Source organism: Pelobates fuscus, chromosome 9, assembly GCF_036172605.1.
Source record: "Pelobates fuscus isolate aPelFus1 chromosome 9, aPelFus1.pri, whole genome shotgun sequence".
NCBI classification, from domain to species: Eukaryota; Metazoa; Chordata; class Amphibia; order Anura; family Pelobatidae; genus Pelobates; species Pelobates fuscus.
In genome coordinates, this window is record NC_086325.1 from 155,099,582 (window position 1) to 155,119,778 (window position 20,197).

Here is a 20,197-nt window from a genome sequence, read left to right on the forward strand (position 1 = left end):
GGACAGTCTGCATACCTGCGCTTTTCAGGAAGGAGAAACAGCTGCTCCCTCTCAGCCAAAAAGCTACACCGTGCATCGCTGAATAAAGAGAGCTTCCAGCAGAGACGAGATGTGGAGTGAACGACATACTTACATTGCATTAAAATGACACTCCACTGCCCAGATACAAAATAAATAAAAGACCCATATTTAGTAGATATATCCTCAAATGAAAACTTTTTTATATATATATATATCAAAAAACACTTGGCAAGATCTGACATTTCTACTGTCTGCTGTCGTTGCAGACCCTCCCCTTCTATCCCCGCCCAGACTTTCTGTGGCTGTCCAATCACAGACTTCCCAATGCAGCTCAATGAGAAGTCTTTGTAAGGCAGGTGCTCTGGGCAATTGCTGCCTCTCGAGTTTATCTCCACTGAGCTAACCAAACCAGGAAGTAACAGTCGGTTGTCTGCTTGAAAGCCAAGGGGGTGCAACTGTTTTATTTTATAAAAGTTGTCAGTTTCTATTGACACACTTCATGCATAAAGATTTTCAGCAAGCTAAAATGCTTTTGGGGTCTGGAGTGTCCCTTTAATTAAATTAAAGAAACACTGTAAGCACCCAGACCACTTCAGCCCATTGAGTTGGTCTGAGTGCCAACTCCCATCACCCTTAAGCCTGAGTATGTAATTATTGCCGTTTTTATAAAGTGCAATAATTACCTTGCAGGTCAAGTCCTCCTAGAGTGGCTGTCTACCAGACAGCCACTAGGGCGACTTCCGGGTTCTTAGACGACTTTTGGTTGTCTAAACAATGCTGGACATCCTCACGCTATGCATGAGGACTTCCAGCATCGCTGGAATCCCTATAAGAAAAACATTAAATAATGCTTTCCTATGGGAAGATCCTAATGCAAACGCGGCCATTGCCGCGCATGCGCTTTAGGTCTCCCCTGCCGGCGGGGGTGAGGAGCATGGGTGGAGCTGAGCCAGCGCCGAGGGACATCGGTGCTGGACCCAGGTAAGTGACCGAAGGAGTTATTGATTCCTTTAACGCCGCGGGAGGGGGCCTTGACAGAGAGGGAAGCTATAGTGCCAGGAAAACTAGTTTGTTTTCCTGGCAATACAGTTTCCATGTAACACATCTCTTCTGCACATATTACACAAGCAATTAAAATTAACGTTCATTCTAGAAACCTTCCAATGTTTCAGGCTATTTCCTAAAATGAGAATTGTTACATACATACATACATATTACATTGTAGAATCATTAAAGGGACACTCCACTGCCCAAATACAAAATAAATATCACTGTTTAGTTGATATGCCTTGTGGTCATGTTCTGTGACAGCAGGAAAAAAAAAATCATAGGCAAAAAATATAAAATCTTCAGCTTCCCATGTTAACACTGAATCATCATACACACATACAACACTGAATCATCATACACACATACAAAAAAAAAAAAAAAAAAAAGTAATTTTTTTTCCCCCCTCTTGGGAACTAAACTATAAATATCTGACCTGCTTTATAAAGAAACGTTAAACCGACAGACAGAACATTTTCCAGAAATGCTTCAGGGTCCAAACATGGTTTTTATGGTCGGCAATCAACTGCTTTACCATATCGCATCTGAGTTCATAAAAGTGCCATATGCCTAGGTGGCACATCATACTTACTGTGCTCATCAACTGTTGATTCAACATTTTATAGCACGATATTAAGTTCAGGAAAACGTATTTTGCAGAGAACGGGAGAAATGGCTTCTGTAAAACCCGAGCTCTAATGCTTTATCAATGAAGTACACTGAAAAGGCAATGCGCTCAATCGCAGGCATCTTTAGCTACAATGGTAGTGATTTCATATTGACGCACATATAGGAAGAATAGCAGAAATGCATCTGTCTTCTACACCAGGCAATCAACATGAGAATTGACAATGACCACCAGACAAAGAGATTATTTGAAATGCATGCTCAGCATCTTTTTTGTGAAGTGTACAGTTTTGTTTGACATAATTATAGCCTGGTCTTACAGAGAGATGACTTTAGAATACGTTTCCAGGGTTCTCAATTCCAGCAAAGAAGTCAATCCAACATCAAAGAAGACACCATCATCCTGTAAGTTCCAATGTCAAAGATGCTGTGCTCACCTTCTCAGTTTCAACACCAAAAAAAAACATGTCCTCACCTCTTCAGCTCCAGCATCAAAGATGATGTTCTTAACTTAGCAGTTTCGTCTTCAAAAATGGTTCCCATAACAGAAACAACGCTTTTAAAAACTATTTCTGCAGACAGACAATCACTCTGCGCTCTTGCGGCCGTGGGAGCACATGATTGGCCGTGAATCAGACAGGAAAGATATTTCCTATCTTGCGGCTGGTCGCAGCCACAGCACAAAGTGGCCCGCCTGCCCAATATTCATTGTGGGCCGCAAATCTGACATGCTTGCTGTACAGGAACAATTTGGGTCTCCTCTAGTTTTCTACGATATCATCCTCCAGTTTGGCTAAAGACACCAGCTTCACCTAAAAACCAAAACAAAGCACTGCTATCTATTCTATGATGATAAAAGGAGCGGGAGATTGGGAACAATGCTTCATCGCTTGTCAAGAGAGTAGAGTAAAAAATAAAATCACAGACTTGCAACGCAGCTATAGATAACAGAAAACACTCAATTTTTACCGATGTGGACCTGGCAACATTTCAGATCCAAAAAGGACAAAAGTTACATTTGGCTCCAGAACATCGGTGGAATAAAGCTCTTTCAGTTATCTATTTTCGGTTTAGGACATGGGTATGGAGTACAACCTCCCATATCTAGCAAGTGATTATCGTAGACAGAGGAGATTTGAGTCTCTCTTTTCTTATGGCAACACAGAAGATACCTACTCCTTCTTATTTTACAGATAACGGTGCTAGGTATGAAATGTCTGGATCCCAAGATCCACTGACTACTTCCCACTCACACTACCAAAGCACTTAAAAGGCCTTTTTATCCACAGATGCTTTAGAGATTGGTATTTCACTATAATTTAAGAAGATTCCTGAGAATTGAGGCACGTTTACTTGGACATCTTCCTAAAATGACTCAAATACGTTTTAGTGGTTAAGTATCTTTAATAAATGTACTACATTACTACGTTTGCATATAAAATTCAAACCATTGCACGGGCATGTAGATGATCACATATTTCAGTTTTTTTAGGGCATATGAGAATAATGATACACCTATGCTTTCCAGTTCCTCAAATACAACTCCCATAATCCCAGCCAACCCCAGTCATTATTGGGGTAGCAGATGTTTCAGTCCACCAACAGCTGGAGTGTCAAGCTGTTTTAACCTTGATAATAAAAAATTGTTTCCCCATAGACTAAATATACAAGATGGTTGGCAACTTAGCTTCAATTTGTTGCCATGGCAACAGATAATTCCACTATTCTATCTCAATATTAAAAACAATGTAATTCAAAGCCATTTAAACCATGCTCAAGGCCCTTTAGTAACATCAGAGGAGCATAAAGTATATATTTCCCAGAAGAATATGGTAAGGTCTATTGTGGTAAAATGTATGATCGTAGTTACAGAGATACAATAAGTAGATACATGTTTTCAATCTAAGAATATCTCAATGACTTACTGAAAGGAATACCGTACTATGTCCATATTACGGGAACAATGGTCTCAGCAGGGTTTTAATGAAAGCCAAGAGCGAATATAAAACAAACTCAAAATTCTTCTTTGTTTGGAGTGAATAGCTTCGATGTACAAAAGTATCCCTTGCACTGATCAAAATATGCTACTAAAAGGGCACTCAGAACTTTTGGTTAACATATAAATAGGAGATAGCATTGTTGTATATGAAAAAGTCTGCATTTTCGTGCCGCAGTGAGTCTCATAGTTTTGTACACAAGTAATAGAAAATAAGTATTTAATGAATTCATGACCAACTTGGCTCAGTGTCGCTTTATGACATGTTATCTATACAATGAACTAGTCAAATTTCCAGTCGATGTACGTACGAGACATTGTCTGAAGAGGTTTCTTGACCTTAGGCCTTGATGTTTTTTCTGTGAGCAAAGCAGCAGAAAGACTACAAACACATCGTACGTTCTGAGCAATCAATTCCAGGGACCATGTTCGGTGAAGAGGATGCAATCTCCTCATCTGAACCCTTTGGAGATGTTGTCTCCAGCACAATGCATGGATTGAATCTACAAGTGACACGTCATCCTCATGATTTGTGTAAGAGTGGTTCATTTTGAATTTACTGACCAATATTCAAAAATTGAGTCTTGTGTTTGATTGACTCTTTGAGAGTGCAGCTCTTTAAATATCTATAAAAGGTTACTACTTGTAGACCCTATATTTCAGATGAAGGTGGTGGGCATCCAGTGCAGTTCTCTATTCTCTGGGCAGTAGGACTGTGGTGTGTTCATAGACGTAACTACATGTTAGAGAAACTCATCTTGCAATTCAGGCTATCAACTATTCAGGCCAGCATTTGCCTAGCTACCATTCCCATGAGGACCTCAATTTCAAGCTCTGGGGGTAGAGCAGCAGATAAAGGATTAGCTCACTGCTCTAGCTTTATCCTCCGTTGAATAGTAAACAAAAACGCAAGTAAAACAAGGGGAAAAACATTACCATCCTCCCCCACCCCCTTTTCCCTCGCCTGCTCTGCTCTTACTCCAACCCAGGAGGTTTAACAGTTAACACTTCTGTTAAATACTGAAGATCATCAAGAGTGAAATTTAAGTAAATGATTGATCCAGATCCAAATTACAATTGACAAGATGCCAGATTGGGGTGCCCTCCTAAAGCTCGGGGCTCTTGTCTTTGAATTTTGTGTGTTGTGTGTGTGTGTGTGTGTGTGTGTGTGTGTAGCGGCTGACTGTTGTGTTTGTGGAGGAGATTGGGAGCTGTCTGTTCAGGTGTGTGGTGGTTGAGTGTTGTGTTTGGTGGCTGAATTTTGTAAGTGGAAGAGTCTGAGTGTTGTGTGTGAGACTGTTGTGTGGTGCACCTCCATCTATGCAGTTCACTCAACACTCACACAGTTTTGGCACTAAGTTAATGACTCAGAGAGCACTGGTTGTGGCGCTCTGGGTTATTCCCAAGCATCGGAGGATTGATAGGGATCTGCCCCTGTCCGCGCCCAAAGCGGCCACCTTTACCACCTCATGGGTAATCCACCAGTTGGTGCCAAAATGTTGGGGTGGTTGGTGACTTGTGTTTCTGCCTTGAGGCTTGTAAGGTATATATTATTTTTGATTGCCATTTGCCTTGTACTGTTACTCTGTTCCTTTTGGTACGATACTTATTTTTTTGTTATGTACATACTTATTAAAGATTTATACTAAATATCAGTGAGCGTTATAGTGTGCATTCTGTATCATGTAGAAATGCAATGACACTCACCCATTACCAATTATTGGCCTGGGACATGATCTTTGGTTTGTCTAAAGGAGAGACTTCTATATTATAAAAGCCTTCTGGCTCCTGCATCTAAAAACAGTTACATTACATTAATAGATTTTTCCGTACACAAGTATCTACTCTGCTAATGTACACGGTACCCAGGGGATGGATATAGCTTTTTAGTTAGCAAAGAAAATAAATCAAACTTGTCCAGATATCAGACCATTTGACGCCAAAAAAATAATAATTAAAAAACGACAACAAAACAAACACATGTTAAAAGATGAAAATGGGATAAAGACTACATCTTAATCTAAGAAACCATATACATAGGCTCCTTAAAACAACCATGTTTTAATCAAAGTAGACTATTTTACATTTCATAGTTTAGTAAATCTCGCACGTTAAATCTTCACAATTTATGAAACGCGGCCCCGAGCCTTCCTGGTGAGTATTTGAGAAAATGAAACTTTTCAGTAGAGGTAGGCATTCTTTGGAAGCGGAGCAGAGTTCGAAAACGTGCCATTGCTCAGGTGACGCTCAAATCCCCCAAGGCACTGCAGCAGCCACAGCCTGTGCCACACGTGAAGCTACACAGATTAAACATACAGCTCTGTCCAACAAGGAACCAAAAAAACAAAACAAAAAAAAACCTGCCCCAGAAATCATTCTCTGCGCGGGCGGTTTCTTTACGAGTTTGACTTTTACAAGCGGACATTCTAATGCCATTCTGAGTAAGAAAGCTGCAGTAAATCTCTCTCTTTCTAACAGAAACCTATTACTTTATTTTAGCACGTTAGAGAAAAAAACCAAAAACAAAACAAAAAAAAACAACTAAATCCAAATATCAAGAACAGAACAGCCAGTACTGTGGGTATCAAATCAATGTTTTGTGTCATGTGGAGTAGATCACTAAATAAAGCGAACAAAAGATTTTTGGTGTACAGCCACTTTGCCGGTATACCATTTTTTTCTTTTTGTCATATTTGAGGCAGAATAAATCTCTCGGTGGGAAGTTTTTTTTTTTTTTTTTCCGGCATTATGTGCGTTTGTCAGAGACTAAAAGTCTAACTTTACTAAACTTCTAAATGTAAGAGATATGAGCTTATACATGTATACATACACACACACATAGTGTAAGTGATGCGGGGGAAGGAGGAAAAAGCATCATTTGCACAGTGTGGTACAATCAAACAAAGATGGCTAATGGAGTCTCTGAGATCTATGATGCTAATCGCAGCAATCTCCCCAGGTATTCCTTACAACATAGTCATCAAGATGTGCTGCGTTATTTTTATTTTAATAATGTATCCATATGTGCACTTTAATGACGCCGACCTCAAGTTTTAATGATAAGAAAAACTGGAATATTTCAGGCAGTATGCAGCAGCGGCAAGGGGGAATAAAAGTATATTCATCTAATAAAATCTTTTTATCTCTGATGGGTTGACAGCCCCCAAGCCCATAAGAGACAGGATATGGCAAAATCCTCCTGGAGATTTGCATAAATCTCAGATACATTTGCCCCTGCGCACAGAATCCTGAGTTCACATCCGGTTTCTGCAGCAACATTTATTTATAAAGTGATATTTTTGTTGATGATACGCAGTGCAAGAGCCACCATATTGTCCTCAGCACAGTTCATTCCGTTCGATTTATGGGCATCGCAATAAAAGTGCTGCCCTGCAATATGCAGAATTTAAATGTAGCAGGTAGGAAATCAAGTAATTAATCACTCGTGAAACCTGCAGTGTATGAATTCTACATGCAGCAGGGCTGTCAAACATGAACAAGTCATACGTGTCTCAGAAAACACGGTGCATAAAGTTTGATTTCCTCTGTCCATGATGTCCGCGGTTTGCCTTCTGTGGGATTCTTTTGACTGACGGATTGTGGGTAAACTGGCTTAGCAACGGAGATGGAACTTTGCTAACGCTACGCCCATTATCAAAGATCACTTTCCACAGTAGTCCCTACTTTTACTTATGTATAATTACATTTAAAAAAAGCAAACAAAGGTGAATATAAAAATAAAACAACCACGGAGAACGAGACCTGCGACCTAATTCATTTCCTGGGCTAAACCCACTGCAATGTCTCCCATGAGAATCTGTGGCTGACTGGGCTGCCAGACTATAATGCGTATGTACGACGTGGAGGAGTTGAAATAAAACACTGAGCGTCGATCATTTAAAAAAACATGCACACATTTCTGTGATTTCCCACCTCGTACAAGCCATACTGATGTAGGTTACAAGGATACAGGATGTCACACCAAGAGACTCCAGCAGCCTCCATTAGTTTAACCCCGGCGTGCCCAAAAGTTCGATCCCCATATGTTTTTAAACAACAGCTTCCATGATGCTTTGGCATAATAAAGGCCTGCAACATCTGGGGCTCAACCTTTTGGGCACCCCTGGTTTAACCCATATATCATTTGCACATTCAAGCCATGTAGGAACGAGGAACGGTATATTGACAGAGTGATTTCACATGTTGGCATTCACAGCTTTCGAATGGTTAAAAACCTCTCCAAACCACTTGTTTGGTATAAATGATAATGTATCCAAGATAACCAACATCTGTTTTTGGTTTCATAACTTTTCAGCATCAATATTAAAATATCGAAATTAAAATGATGATTTAAAAGGTCACTTCAAGCACCATAACCACCGCAGTTCATTGCTGTTTTGGTGCAGAGTCTTTGGGTGCCATCCCAGGGCTTTCTAAGCACCTGGAACCCAGCCCGCTGCTACTCATTTAGCCAAAGCCAACCTTTCGCATTAGCATGCATAATGTTGTGTGGCAAAAAGAGGTTTTCAATTTTTTTTTTTACAAGGACAAGTTTGGGTACCATTGAAATTAAGTTGTTATGGTGCCAATAAGTTCCGGGTGCTGGTTCAGCTTAAGGGGCTACACCGTTCTCGAACAGTTTAACCTCAAAGTCTCCGTTCCAGTACTGAATGTTCCTGCCCATGTCTTATGGGGAAGCTTTGTACATGAGGGTATCTGGTCTAGGAACCTCATAAACACTGAGAACAAAATAGTCATCGGGGATGTCGACTCACTGATTTATTTGATTACAAACAAAGCTACATTTTCCTTGTGGTCCTTGTGGCTGTCCATTTGCTCTATGCAAAAGCAGTTCTAAAGAATAATAAATCAAAACTAACCATACTCTAGGCCAGGGGTAGGCAGCCATTGGCACTCCAGATGCTGTGGACTACACCTCCTCCGGTGCTTTGCCAGCATTACGGCTGTAACAGTATCATGGGAGATGTTGTCCTCAACATCTGCACTGCTGAAGGCTGTCTACCCCTGCTACCCCCATAGCTTCAGCAATGGAACATAAAAAGTTGTTCAGTTCTTCACTTCCCATTTCTTGCACTCTCTGGATCAAAGTGTTCTAAGCTTTGCAAACCCCTGTGTGGTCTAATGCTATCTTGTTTTAAAGACAAGTTGTGCAATTATTTCTAAAACTGACATTGATTTAGAGATACTATTCTTGTTGGTCACAATATTGGTCAGTGTTATAAACCATTCTTCCCATGCCCCACAACCTCAGAGTGGACACATTGTTTAAAGTCACCAGTTTCCTAATCCTTACTAGTCCAGTATTCACAGTTCTTGTTGGCTGTGACGGAGTGAGGACTTTTTATTGATTTTGCCCACTGTCAAACCACATTCTGAGACTCAATGAGACCCCACCTTGCATTCTTCTGAGATTTCTGTTTTGCCCACATTTAGATGTTTTATAATAACATGAAGAAGGGTGTGCAGGGCGCTGTCACTAAAGGACCACTATAAGCACCCAGACCACTTCAGCTTAATGAAGTGGTCTGGGTGCCAGGTCCACCTAGGTTTAACCTAGGTGAGAAACTGCTATGAAACTGCTATGTTTACTTTAGGGTTAATCTAGCCTCTAGTGGATGTCTCATTGACAGCCGCTAGAGGTGCTTCCGCGCTTCTCGCTGTGATTTTCACAGTGAGAAGGCGCCAGCGTCCATAGGAAAGCATTGAGAATGCTTTCCTATGAGACTGGCTGAATGCGCGCGCGGCTCTTGCCGCGCATGCGCATTCAGCCGATGACGGGGAAACGAGGAGGAGAGTCTCCAGCGCCGGTAAGTGTTTAACCCCTTCCTCTCCATCCAGCCCGGTGGGAGTGGGACCCTGAGGCTGGGGGCACCCTCAGGGAACTATAGTGCCAGGAAAACGAGTATCTTTTCCTAGCACTATAGTGGTCCTTTAAAAGCAGGAGCATCCATTAATCTCCTGATTAAGAGTGTCAGCTTATTGCTCAGACAGATCAAATGGCTCTTAATCCTAAGTAGTACAGGCAGCATCTGGTGGACCAGAGTGTGGTAAGTCAAAACATTCTAAAACGGTTTGACTACTTACAATCAGGGGCCACCATTTTTGTTTATTGTTTATTGTTTTCAAGGAGTTTCCCTTTAATAAAAAAAACAAAAAACAGTTCAGATACAATATGAGAGGATGGTTGATGCAGGACAGAAATCGATTTCATAATGAACGAGTGAATATGTAAGTAAAACCTGAACATTTACATTGTGCCTGTTTTGGACCTATTTGAAGACATGGACGTACTTCCATTCAGATCGTCTCCTATAATACCCTGATTGACAACATATTTATAGTATTTACAATGCTGATAAAATAATACCTTTATATATTTCCAATACAGGTGCAATAATTCATGATGGGCAAAATCCATAAGCTGTTCCACTGTGGAATGTTTGGATATATGTTGAATGAGAGAAGTCACATGTGTATTTGAGCAAGCCCAATGTTTTCCTACAGATACATAATGCCTGAAGCTCAGCCAGCAAAAGTATTGCAGAACACAACCAGAATGATGTAAACCCTTGAATGATTATTAGGCTAACGAGTTTAAAGAGGCTGACAAAACAGAACAAACTAAATATAATTAGTGTATGTGAATTTTACTATCCTGTCCCACATATAACACATTATACTGGAAAATTATAAGAATAAACATAATTTATCTTAATGTGTCAATATATACCCAAAAATAACTTTGGCTTAATGAAGCAGTTTTGGTGTATAGAGCCCTAGCCACACCTCACTTGGATGTGACTGACACACACAAAAAAAAATGGTTGCATTTTCAATCAGTTATTTTAAAAGTTTTTTGTATCTCCTGCTCTGTAAATTGAACTTTAATTACATACAGGAGGCTCCTGTAGGGTCTAACAAGCTATTAACAGAGCAGGAGATAAGTAATGATAAATTAAACAGAATTTGTAATAAAGGAAGTGTAAACATTAGATCACCTGTTACAGGAAGTGTTTAGGGAGGCTGTGTAAGTCACATGCACCTAGGGCTGCATAAACAAAGTGATTTAACTCCTAAGTGGCAGAGAATTGAGCAGTGAGACTGCAGGGGCATGATCCAGACACCAAAACCGCTTCATTAAGCTAAAGTTGTTTTGATGACTATAGTGTCCCTTTAAATTCAGGGTGCTGTCACAGATTTCTTCCCTGGTGTCCCTCATGTATGGACAACTCGGAAATGTCCCCAATCAGCACAGTGCAAGCTTATAATTAGAGTCGCTAATCTGGGAAACAGATTCCTTAACGTGACCAAAGTTTTTTTATTTTTCAAGTTATATATTTTTAGTAATTCTGTTTTTTGCCAAACTGTCTAGTTTTATACAACTTAAATACTTTCTAACAACAGGTAAGATAAATCACTGCTGTTTAAATAGGTGAGCTTTATATAATGTTAATGTCTGACCCAAACCATCACTACCGCTAGGTAAACAGATGGGTTCCAGACAAAACAAAAAAAGGTTAAGAAACACTGACTTAATATCTGGGCCAATGCCTGATTGGGAAAATACTGCTTTACAATTTTAAAAGAGCATCAAACTATGTGCAGAAAATAGTGGACTAACATGTTTAAAATTCTTGTTAGTTATTAGTAGCCCACCATTTGACACATCTGGCCTAGTATGTTCCAATAACAGAGCCAATATCTATTACCCAAATAGGATTGCTGGTACAAGCAGTGTCTGGCATTGAGCGTGATCTAAATTGTACAGATTTTGAAAAACATTTAAAACTAATCAAGTACCGATTATATGGCCCCGATCCGCCCTCTGGCGTCAGTTCTCCTCTTCCATTGCAATCGAGATGGTCATCCCTACATGTGGGGGGAAAAGAAAACAAACAAAAAAAGTGACACAGAGTAACCTACGCTCCGGTTTGTGAACATCGACATACGCCACACACAGACACACTCAAAGCAGTTGCTGATCATATTCACACTATTTTATAGGGAGAGGCTTGCAACAACAATTAAAGTTAAGAAACATTACAAATAAAAGTTAACAATGTAATATATTTCGATGGTAAATGTGTAGTGTTATCTGCAGTTGCATAATTCTGAAAAATATAGCAGCAGATTTGACATAAGCCATAGCTGACAACCAATCATTGCCTATTTATTTAAATTTTATGTTTTTTTGGGGGGGCACTATATATCACGGGTAGTTAAGGCTAAATTATCGACACCATTTCCTGCTTTAAGGGACACTATAGGCACCCAGATCTCTTCATCTCAATAAAGTGGCCGTGGTGCCTTGTCCCTCTAGTTTAAACATTGCAGCTGAAAATATTGCCGTTCTACAAGAAAAAAAAGGGTTTAAATGCCTCTAGTGTATGACTGTCACTAGAGACTGCCACTAGAGGCACTTCCATCCAAATAGCCGAATTAAACAAGCCATCTGAACAGCTCAGCATTGCCGCACATGCACACTAGCCACCCAGTGGTTTCCTATGGGAAAGTATTGGATTGGCTGAGATTATCAGAGATTATCGTCTGATACATAAATTAGTCTCAGCCTTGGAGGCTGGACAGGAAGCGCAGTCATCTACCTAGTTAGAAGGGCGCTACAGCATGTATGTAGTGTTCCTATAAATATCTGTAGTGTTATTATGACATGTTCTAGGCATTGTGAAAAAAAAAAAGAAAAAGAAGGAAACCGCGCCCTTAGTATAGATACGTAAAAATATATAAGTATACGTACACAATGGTAATATCAAGTAGTCTTCTTATACAATTGACCTCAAAGAAAACATAAAACATAGAAACAATAATAGTGTGGTATATCAGGTATAGTGGGTGGATAAATAGTGGTAAGTGATCCACACTCACATGGCCCAGAGCTAACTCAGAGCTCAGCTGTTAACACGCCTGGACGGAACAATCCCCGTCTAAGGATATGTGACTTTCTTTCACGATCTCAGATGGGCGATATATGAAAAAATAAGAGAACTCCAAATAGTGCAGTGTGTATAAATAAAATATGTGAATAAGTAATAAAATATCGTACTCACATTTGCTAGAGCAGAACTTGCTCTAGTCTTAAGGGCATAGGTGGTATAATCCCCACCAAGGAACAGGTTGATGATCAATTGACCTCAAAAAAACATAAAACATAAAAACAGTAATAGTGTAGTATATTAAATATAGTGGGTGGATAATTGGTCCACCCACTATATTTAATATACTACACTATTACTGTTTTTATGTATACTTATATATTTTTACGTATCTATACTAAGGGCGCGGTTTCCTTCTTTTTCTTTTTTTTTCACATTCATTCACTACAAGGTTGGGGTTCCTTGTATTGGTTACTGCTGCCATATCATCCTAAAATATATAGTGAGCGCCTAATCCACCAAAACTTACATGTTCTAGGCATTGCCATTAAATACCACATTGAAAGATACGGCAACATATATCGAAAAACACATTTACACAGATTTTTATTGTGCCTACCTGATTTATTGTTTAACTTGATACTCTGTAAATGAATTGATCCAGAGATGCTATATAACAGCAGCAATTTCACAATCTATCACAGAGATCCTATGAGGTTATTGGACATTTTGTATAACTATGTTGCTCCAATACTAGGTCCCAGGAAGCAATATATAAAAAAAATGTAAAAGACATTAGTTAGTTTTGTCAAGTGTAGTAAAGCAATGGGATTTAATAAGCATTACTCACACGCAGGTAGAAATCAATGTCTTAATGGATGGGTATTGTGTTAGGATATCTTCACGTGTAACTAGTATATTGCTATATCTGTTTCCTATCGAATGGATTTAGGGAGCTCTTTCACACGGACCAACAATTTTGAGAATGTGATGTCCTTCAGTAAACTTTACCATCTAATATTTAAGAAAGAACTTATTTTTTACAACAGTTGTGTCTGGGTGGTAAACATGTGCAGGTATCTTTATCTACGATCTATTTGTAGCCATTATATTATCAGTTTATTGTATCATCCGTTCTGAAAAATGTACCCATTTGACATAAAAATCTCACACATGCACCCAAACATGTAGAAATAAATTGTGTCCATAAGCAGGGGAATTGTTATAAAACATACAAATCGTGTATAGTTTTTTGTTCTAAAATAAAACGAAGGATTAATAGCACATACACACTACAAAATATCACATTTAAATTTAATAAATACATTTTTTTTCATGAAGCAAACATTTAGACCTAAGCAAAGAACTGTAGAGCAGACTAGTATTGGCAAATTCTTAATTTAATCCCCCTCCCAACAGACAATTTATGTAATTTCTAGCTCAAAGATAAATGCGTTTCTTTGTATAGCAAGAGGCCTATCAATCACAGGAACTAATTACACGTGAAGATATCCTAACACAATACCCATCCATTAAGAAATTGATTTCTACCTGCGTGTGAGTAATGCGTATTAAATCCCATTACAAAAATTATATTTGGCCTCCAACAGATTTTTTGTATTTAAGAAGGCCCGAAGCCTGACGTAGATTTAAAACATGGCCTCCCCACTGTTCTTCTTTGCTGACAAGGGGAGCCTTGAGAAAGTCATTAAAAAGCAAATGTCTTATCTTGATAAAACAGAAACATTAAAAAAAAAAAAGATCATATTGTGTATAAATATGGGGGTGGGGGTGGGGGGGGGGGTGAGCGGCATGTTTTTCCCATGATATCACAATGCTATCTATATCTGTTTCCTATCGAATGGCTTGTGGGAGCTCTTTCACACGCACCAACAATTTTGAGAATGTGATGTCCTTCAGTAAACTTTACGATCTAATATTTAAGAAATAACTTCTTTTTTACAACAGTTGTGTTAAACATGTGCAGGTATGAAGCATTTTGACCAATTGTCAGTTATGTTTTATGTACAGAGTCAAATCTATCAAAATCATTTATTTGTCAGTCATCCACATTTCTGTGAGTTTTACTGCTGTGGAGCTCTGTGATACACACTGCCTGTTACTGTGATTTCTTGCTGCGGAGCTCTGTGATACACTCATACACACTGCAAAATATTGTGTGATGTAGAACTATGGAGGTTTGTGATACACTCGTACACACTGCAAAATACTGTGTGATATAGGACTATGGAGCTCTGTGATACACACACACACTGCAAAATACTGTGTGATTTAGGACTATGGAGCTCTGTGATACACTCATACACACTGTAAAATATTGTGTGATGTAGGACTATGGAGCTCTGTGATACACTCGTACCCACTGCAAAATACTGTGTGATATAGGACTATGGAGCTCTGTGATACACACACTGCAAAATATTGTGTGATTTAGGACTATGGAGCTCTGTAATACACACACTGCAAAATAGTGTGTGATATAGGACTATGGAGCTCTGTGATACACACACACACTGCAAAATACTGTGTGATTTAGGACTATGGAGCTCTGTGATACACTCATACACACTGCAAAATATTGTGTGATTTAGGACTATGGAGCTCTGTGATACACACACTGCAAAATATTGTGATTTAGGACTATGGAGCTCTGTGATACACTCATACACACTGCAAAATATTGTGTGATGTAGGACTATGGAGCTCTGTGATACACACACACACACTGCAAAATACTGTGTGATTTAGGACTATGGAGCTCTGTGATACACTCATACACACTGTAAAATATTGTGTGATGTAGGACTATGGAGCTCTGTGATACACACACTGCAAAATATTGTGTGATTTAGGACTATGGAGCTCTGTAATACACACACTGCAAAATATTGTGTGATATAGGACTATGGAGCTCTGTGATACACACACACACTGCAAAATACTGTGTGATTTAGGACTATGGAGCTCTGTGATACACTCATACACACTGCAAAATATTGTGTGATTTAGGACTATGGAGCTCTGTGATACACACACTGCAAAATATTGTGATTTAGGACTATGGAGCTCTGTGATACACTCATACACACTGCAAAATATTGTGTGATGTAGGACTATGGAGCTCTGTGATACACACACACACACTGCAAAATACTGTGTGATTTAGGACTATGGAGCTCTGTGATACACTCATACACACTGTAAAATATTGTGTGATGTAGGACTATGGAGCTCTGTGATACACTCGTACACACTGCAAAATACTGTGTGATATAGGACTATGGAGCTCTGTGATACACACACTGCAAAATATTGTGTGATTTAGGACTATGGAGCTCTGTAATACACACACTGCAAAATATTGTGTGATTTAGGACTATGGAGCTCTGTGATACACACACTGCAAAATATTGTGATTTAGGACTATGGAGCTCTGTGATACACTCATACACACTGCAAAATATTGTGTGATGTAGGACTATGGAGCTCTGTGATACACACACACACACTGCCAAATACTGTGTGATATAGGACTATGGAGCTCTGTGATACACACACTGCAAAATATTGTGTGATTTAGGACTATGGAGCTCTGTGATACACTCATACACACTGTAAAATATTGTGTGATTTAGGACTATGGAGCTCTGTGATACACTCATACAAACTGCAAATGATTGTGTAATGTAGGACTATGGAGCTCTGTGGTATGCTCATAATGTGTACATTACTGTCAGTTGTATTGCTGGTTATGTTTTACACATTGTTATTGTATTGTGTCAATGTTTGTTTCTGCTTTGGAGTTTGTTAACACGTGATCTGGGGTCACGATGTAAAGCTTTCAAAATTCGGGAAAGACCCATAGCGGTATGAAAATTCACCATAGACATAACAGTTTGCAGCACACACAGTCCAAATCCTACCGGATGTGAAAAAAGTTTTTATTGAATCTTAATATTCTAGAAAAGGGGTGATTGTTGCCGTGTAACAGTTTGGTTAGAAATAAAGATGCATTGAACTTGTAGGCGCAATGGAAAATATCTACGATTCAGAACGAAAAAACAAATCAATTTATCCTTGGCTGTTTTAATTGCTTAACAAAAATACAAAAAAAAATCCTCTCTCACAAAAAAGGGTTAACGTGTCTTTTGTTGTTGGCCCTTTAAATGATCTTGTTTTACGTATTGTTTCCCCGAGAAATGAGATTAAAACACAGTAAGGTAGAGTAGGAGCTCTTGTATGCCTGCCTTGTTACTCGGGTTCTTGCTCCACTGCTCTGTAGGATTTACTGTTCCGACTCAGTAATCCCCGAGACATGGTCATGAATACGGTAATGGTAAACATTAAGCACACGGAGCATCCTCAAATAGAACGTTGGTTTAATTTCTCATTTCCAACACAAATACGTTGGTCTTTTTCCGAGGTACCATTTTTTTTTTCCTTTATATTACGGCAAAGTGAGGGGAAATCAATGAAGTTAATTCAATTAAAATCCAATTGCTAAGAAAAATTAAGAGGAATTATTTGGATATATTTACTTTGTTTCCCAGCCCATCACGTAGGGAAAAGGGGGGGGGGGGGGATACCTAAGTAATAGCAGCATAGTAATTTTCATTTGTAACACACCTCAAACCTTCCACAGCCTAGTTAGTCCCCTAAATAAAAAAGTTAAAGGAACGCGTTAAAGGAACACTATACTGTTTGGACTACAAAGTCCTCTGGCGCCTGGAAGATAGCCACTAGAGGCAGTCTTAACACAGCAACATAAACCATTGCACATTGCAGGGTTAAGGGGACAGGCATTCTGCACCCAGACCACTTCAAAGAGATGAAGGAGTCTGGGAGCATACAGTGTCTCTTGAATCAAAAGTCACTACCTATGGGAACATTCACACATCAAGCACTCATGGATAAGTGTGTGTGTATACCCACAGTTGCTAAGCAGCAGCCTATGACTCATTCTCTATGGATCCCGCTAACCTTCAAAACTTAAACTCCACATACATCCTACAGGAAACGTTCACTATAGGTCACGGTTCTCCAGACTCTGACCCTCCAGATGTTGCTGAACTACAACTCCCATGATTCTTTGAATGAAAGATAGCCAGAGAATCATGGAAGTCGTAGTTCAGTAAAATCGGAAGGGCCAGAGTTTTGAGAACCTTGCTATAGGTCATTACATGTAAACCCTAAAGCACATTAAACCATTTCAAACAGCAATAACATTTAAGAAAAGTATAAAAAAACATAACATTGTTCATTCTATCAGTAAATTGCAAAAGTTGCAATTGGAACTCAAAAGTTTCACAGAAATGTATCTGACGTATCACAAAATCACTGTGTAATACAATGTACACTATCAATATCACATGCCAAGGTCAATCGCAGGGTGAACTATGTATAAGCAGCGTGAGCCTCTTTTATACAACCAGAAAAGGTGATAACTTACAGTGTGTCTAATCAGTGGGTGGTGGGTACCTTTGCAAGCTAACGTTATTGGTGGTCAGCAAAAGCCAGTGTCTTATCTGGCACAGACCCCTCCAGTACACATCCGCTCGCATTGTGACGCTTATTTCTAGGGAATGATACCATATGCCAGCACTACTGTACAAAACCTTTACCCGTTCCTATGATCCCTGGAAGACCAAACATTAAAATGACTGGTATAGGGATCATCATTTATTCTTTTTGGTTCTTAAGCCCAATTCGTTAACGGCTCCCTCTACGATTAACATTTTCCCTTCATTCTCAGTCTTCAAACACTTTGAGCATTATTTACAACTGCAAATTAAAAACTTTTCTATTAGAGATAATAAATCTGTAGACAGGTAGACGTTTAATTTTACTACGTGACATAATTGGGTAAATGCAAAGCTTTTCATCAAATGAGCGAGCTGTGATTTATCTCACTAATAAGGTGCTTGTAAATTAAGAAATACATATCTGGATCTCAAAACGTTTCTGGATATGAAAAAATAGGAAATTGAATACAAGATAATTACAGGTATCACTAAAAGGTTCTGTTGGCAAATGTAATTATCGAGTGCCCTGTAATATCCTGTGAAATGCAGAGTAATATGCAAGAGTATTTTGCAGACTTCAGTAGGATTTGGATAGTAGCACGGAGCAAGGAGGGGAGTTTAAATTGTTGTGTCGGCTTTGGAACTTGCAAAAATGAATAAGGGTCATAACCAAGGGACTCTTGTGTTACACTAGTTTTGGTATATGACCCTGCTTTTGATCTCTTTTACAAGTCAATACATTTTGGCAGAGGAGGGGTAATGTCCGTCACAATACTTACCTCCATCCAGGTTCAAACAAAAACTTGTAGCATTACGTAGATAATGTTAGACTTTGCTCCGAAGTTGCATGTGGCCTCAGTTTATAATAAATACCGTTTGCTTCAGGTGCTGTGTATCAATTTATGGATTTATATAGCGCATCAACAGAGCGAGAAACCCTGATTGACAGCAGACTATACATACCAACGCTCACAACACTCGTTTCATCGTTCTTGTTCGTCAATTAGTGCGTTCTTTGGTGTTGCTATGTATACTAGTCTGTATACAGAGTTTGGTTTATTCTTCAGCTGTAGTTCTCAGTTTACATATCTAACCTTGGATGGTTTATCTTTTACTCTGAATTCTGGAATCCTGATCTTTGCAAGTTTTAGAGTTTGTTACAACCATGGTGTCCTGACCTTGGCGTGTGGCAATGTTAGTTAGTTCACAGGCCAACCTCCGGGTCAGTGATACATATTTCCGTCACAGTCTGTCGCTTTCCATCTTTTAATTTCTGGCACCCTTCCTGTCAGGGAACAATGCATGATGGTGCAACGGATGATTAGCAAGTTTGGTGGGACAAATCTCTGTGTGAGTATATGTGGTCAGTCACCCAGGGAAAAAAAAGATGAATGATGGGTGGACGCAATGATTGCAGTATGTGTTTGGGATAGATCAAAGAAAACATGGAGGGTGCAAGCTGTGGGTGATGGCTAGATGTTAAACGGAGGTAAAGAAATAATAGGGGAACAAGTGGGGAGGTGATGGAGATGGCACAGGAAAAAATAATCACCAAAATAAGGATGGAGCTGTATAACCAAGTCTGCAGTTAAAATACCGGCAGCCCAAATATAAAAATGTATACAAATACTAATTTTAGAGGGGAGCTAATGGTGTGAGGTTCCACCTCTCCATACACATCCAAATATACATATCGGTCAAACCCAACACGGAATGCCAAATGAACACAGCGTCACCCTCCATGACAAATAACGCTGCAGTACTTTTAATGACAGTTTGTAATTGCAATTTGGTTCCCACGACATACTGCTATACTATAAGAGGTGTATATTTCACATTAAGTTGCATAATGTTCCCTACGGAAAAAATCATGTACTAATTAGTTATCATAAATAATCATCAGGTTCTGAGAAATGTAATTTAATTTATTACTAAAAATAAATAAAAAAACAAAGCCAAAAAAAAAAAAAAAAAAAACACATTAAAAAAACGAAAGAAGGATTTAGAGTATAAAGAAAGAAAGAAGGTGTTCAGACTGTTTAACCTGAAGG

The 20,197-nt window shown here is 39.1% G+C and overlaps 1 protein-coding gene across 8 annotated transcripts in view; it reads right to left on the reverse strand.

Annotated features, from left to right (window-relative positions):
- Positions 1-20,197, reverse strand: part of DAB2IP (DAB2 interacting protein) — a 586,435-nt gene that overhangs the window by 242,253 nt on the left and 323,985 nt on the right. For 6 of the 8 annotated variants that reach the window (XM_063432812.1, XM_063432814.1, XM_063432815.1 and 3 more), the window contains exon 4: positions 11,513-11,581. The exons of the other annotated variants lie outside the window; for them this stretch is intronic. In XM_063432812.1, coding sequence (XP_063288882.1) covers positions 11,513-11,581 — 69 coding nt within the window. The remainder of the gene's footprint in view (positions 1-11,512; positions 11,582-20,197) is intronic. 8 annotated transcript variants of the gene reach the window in all.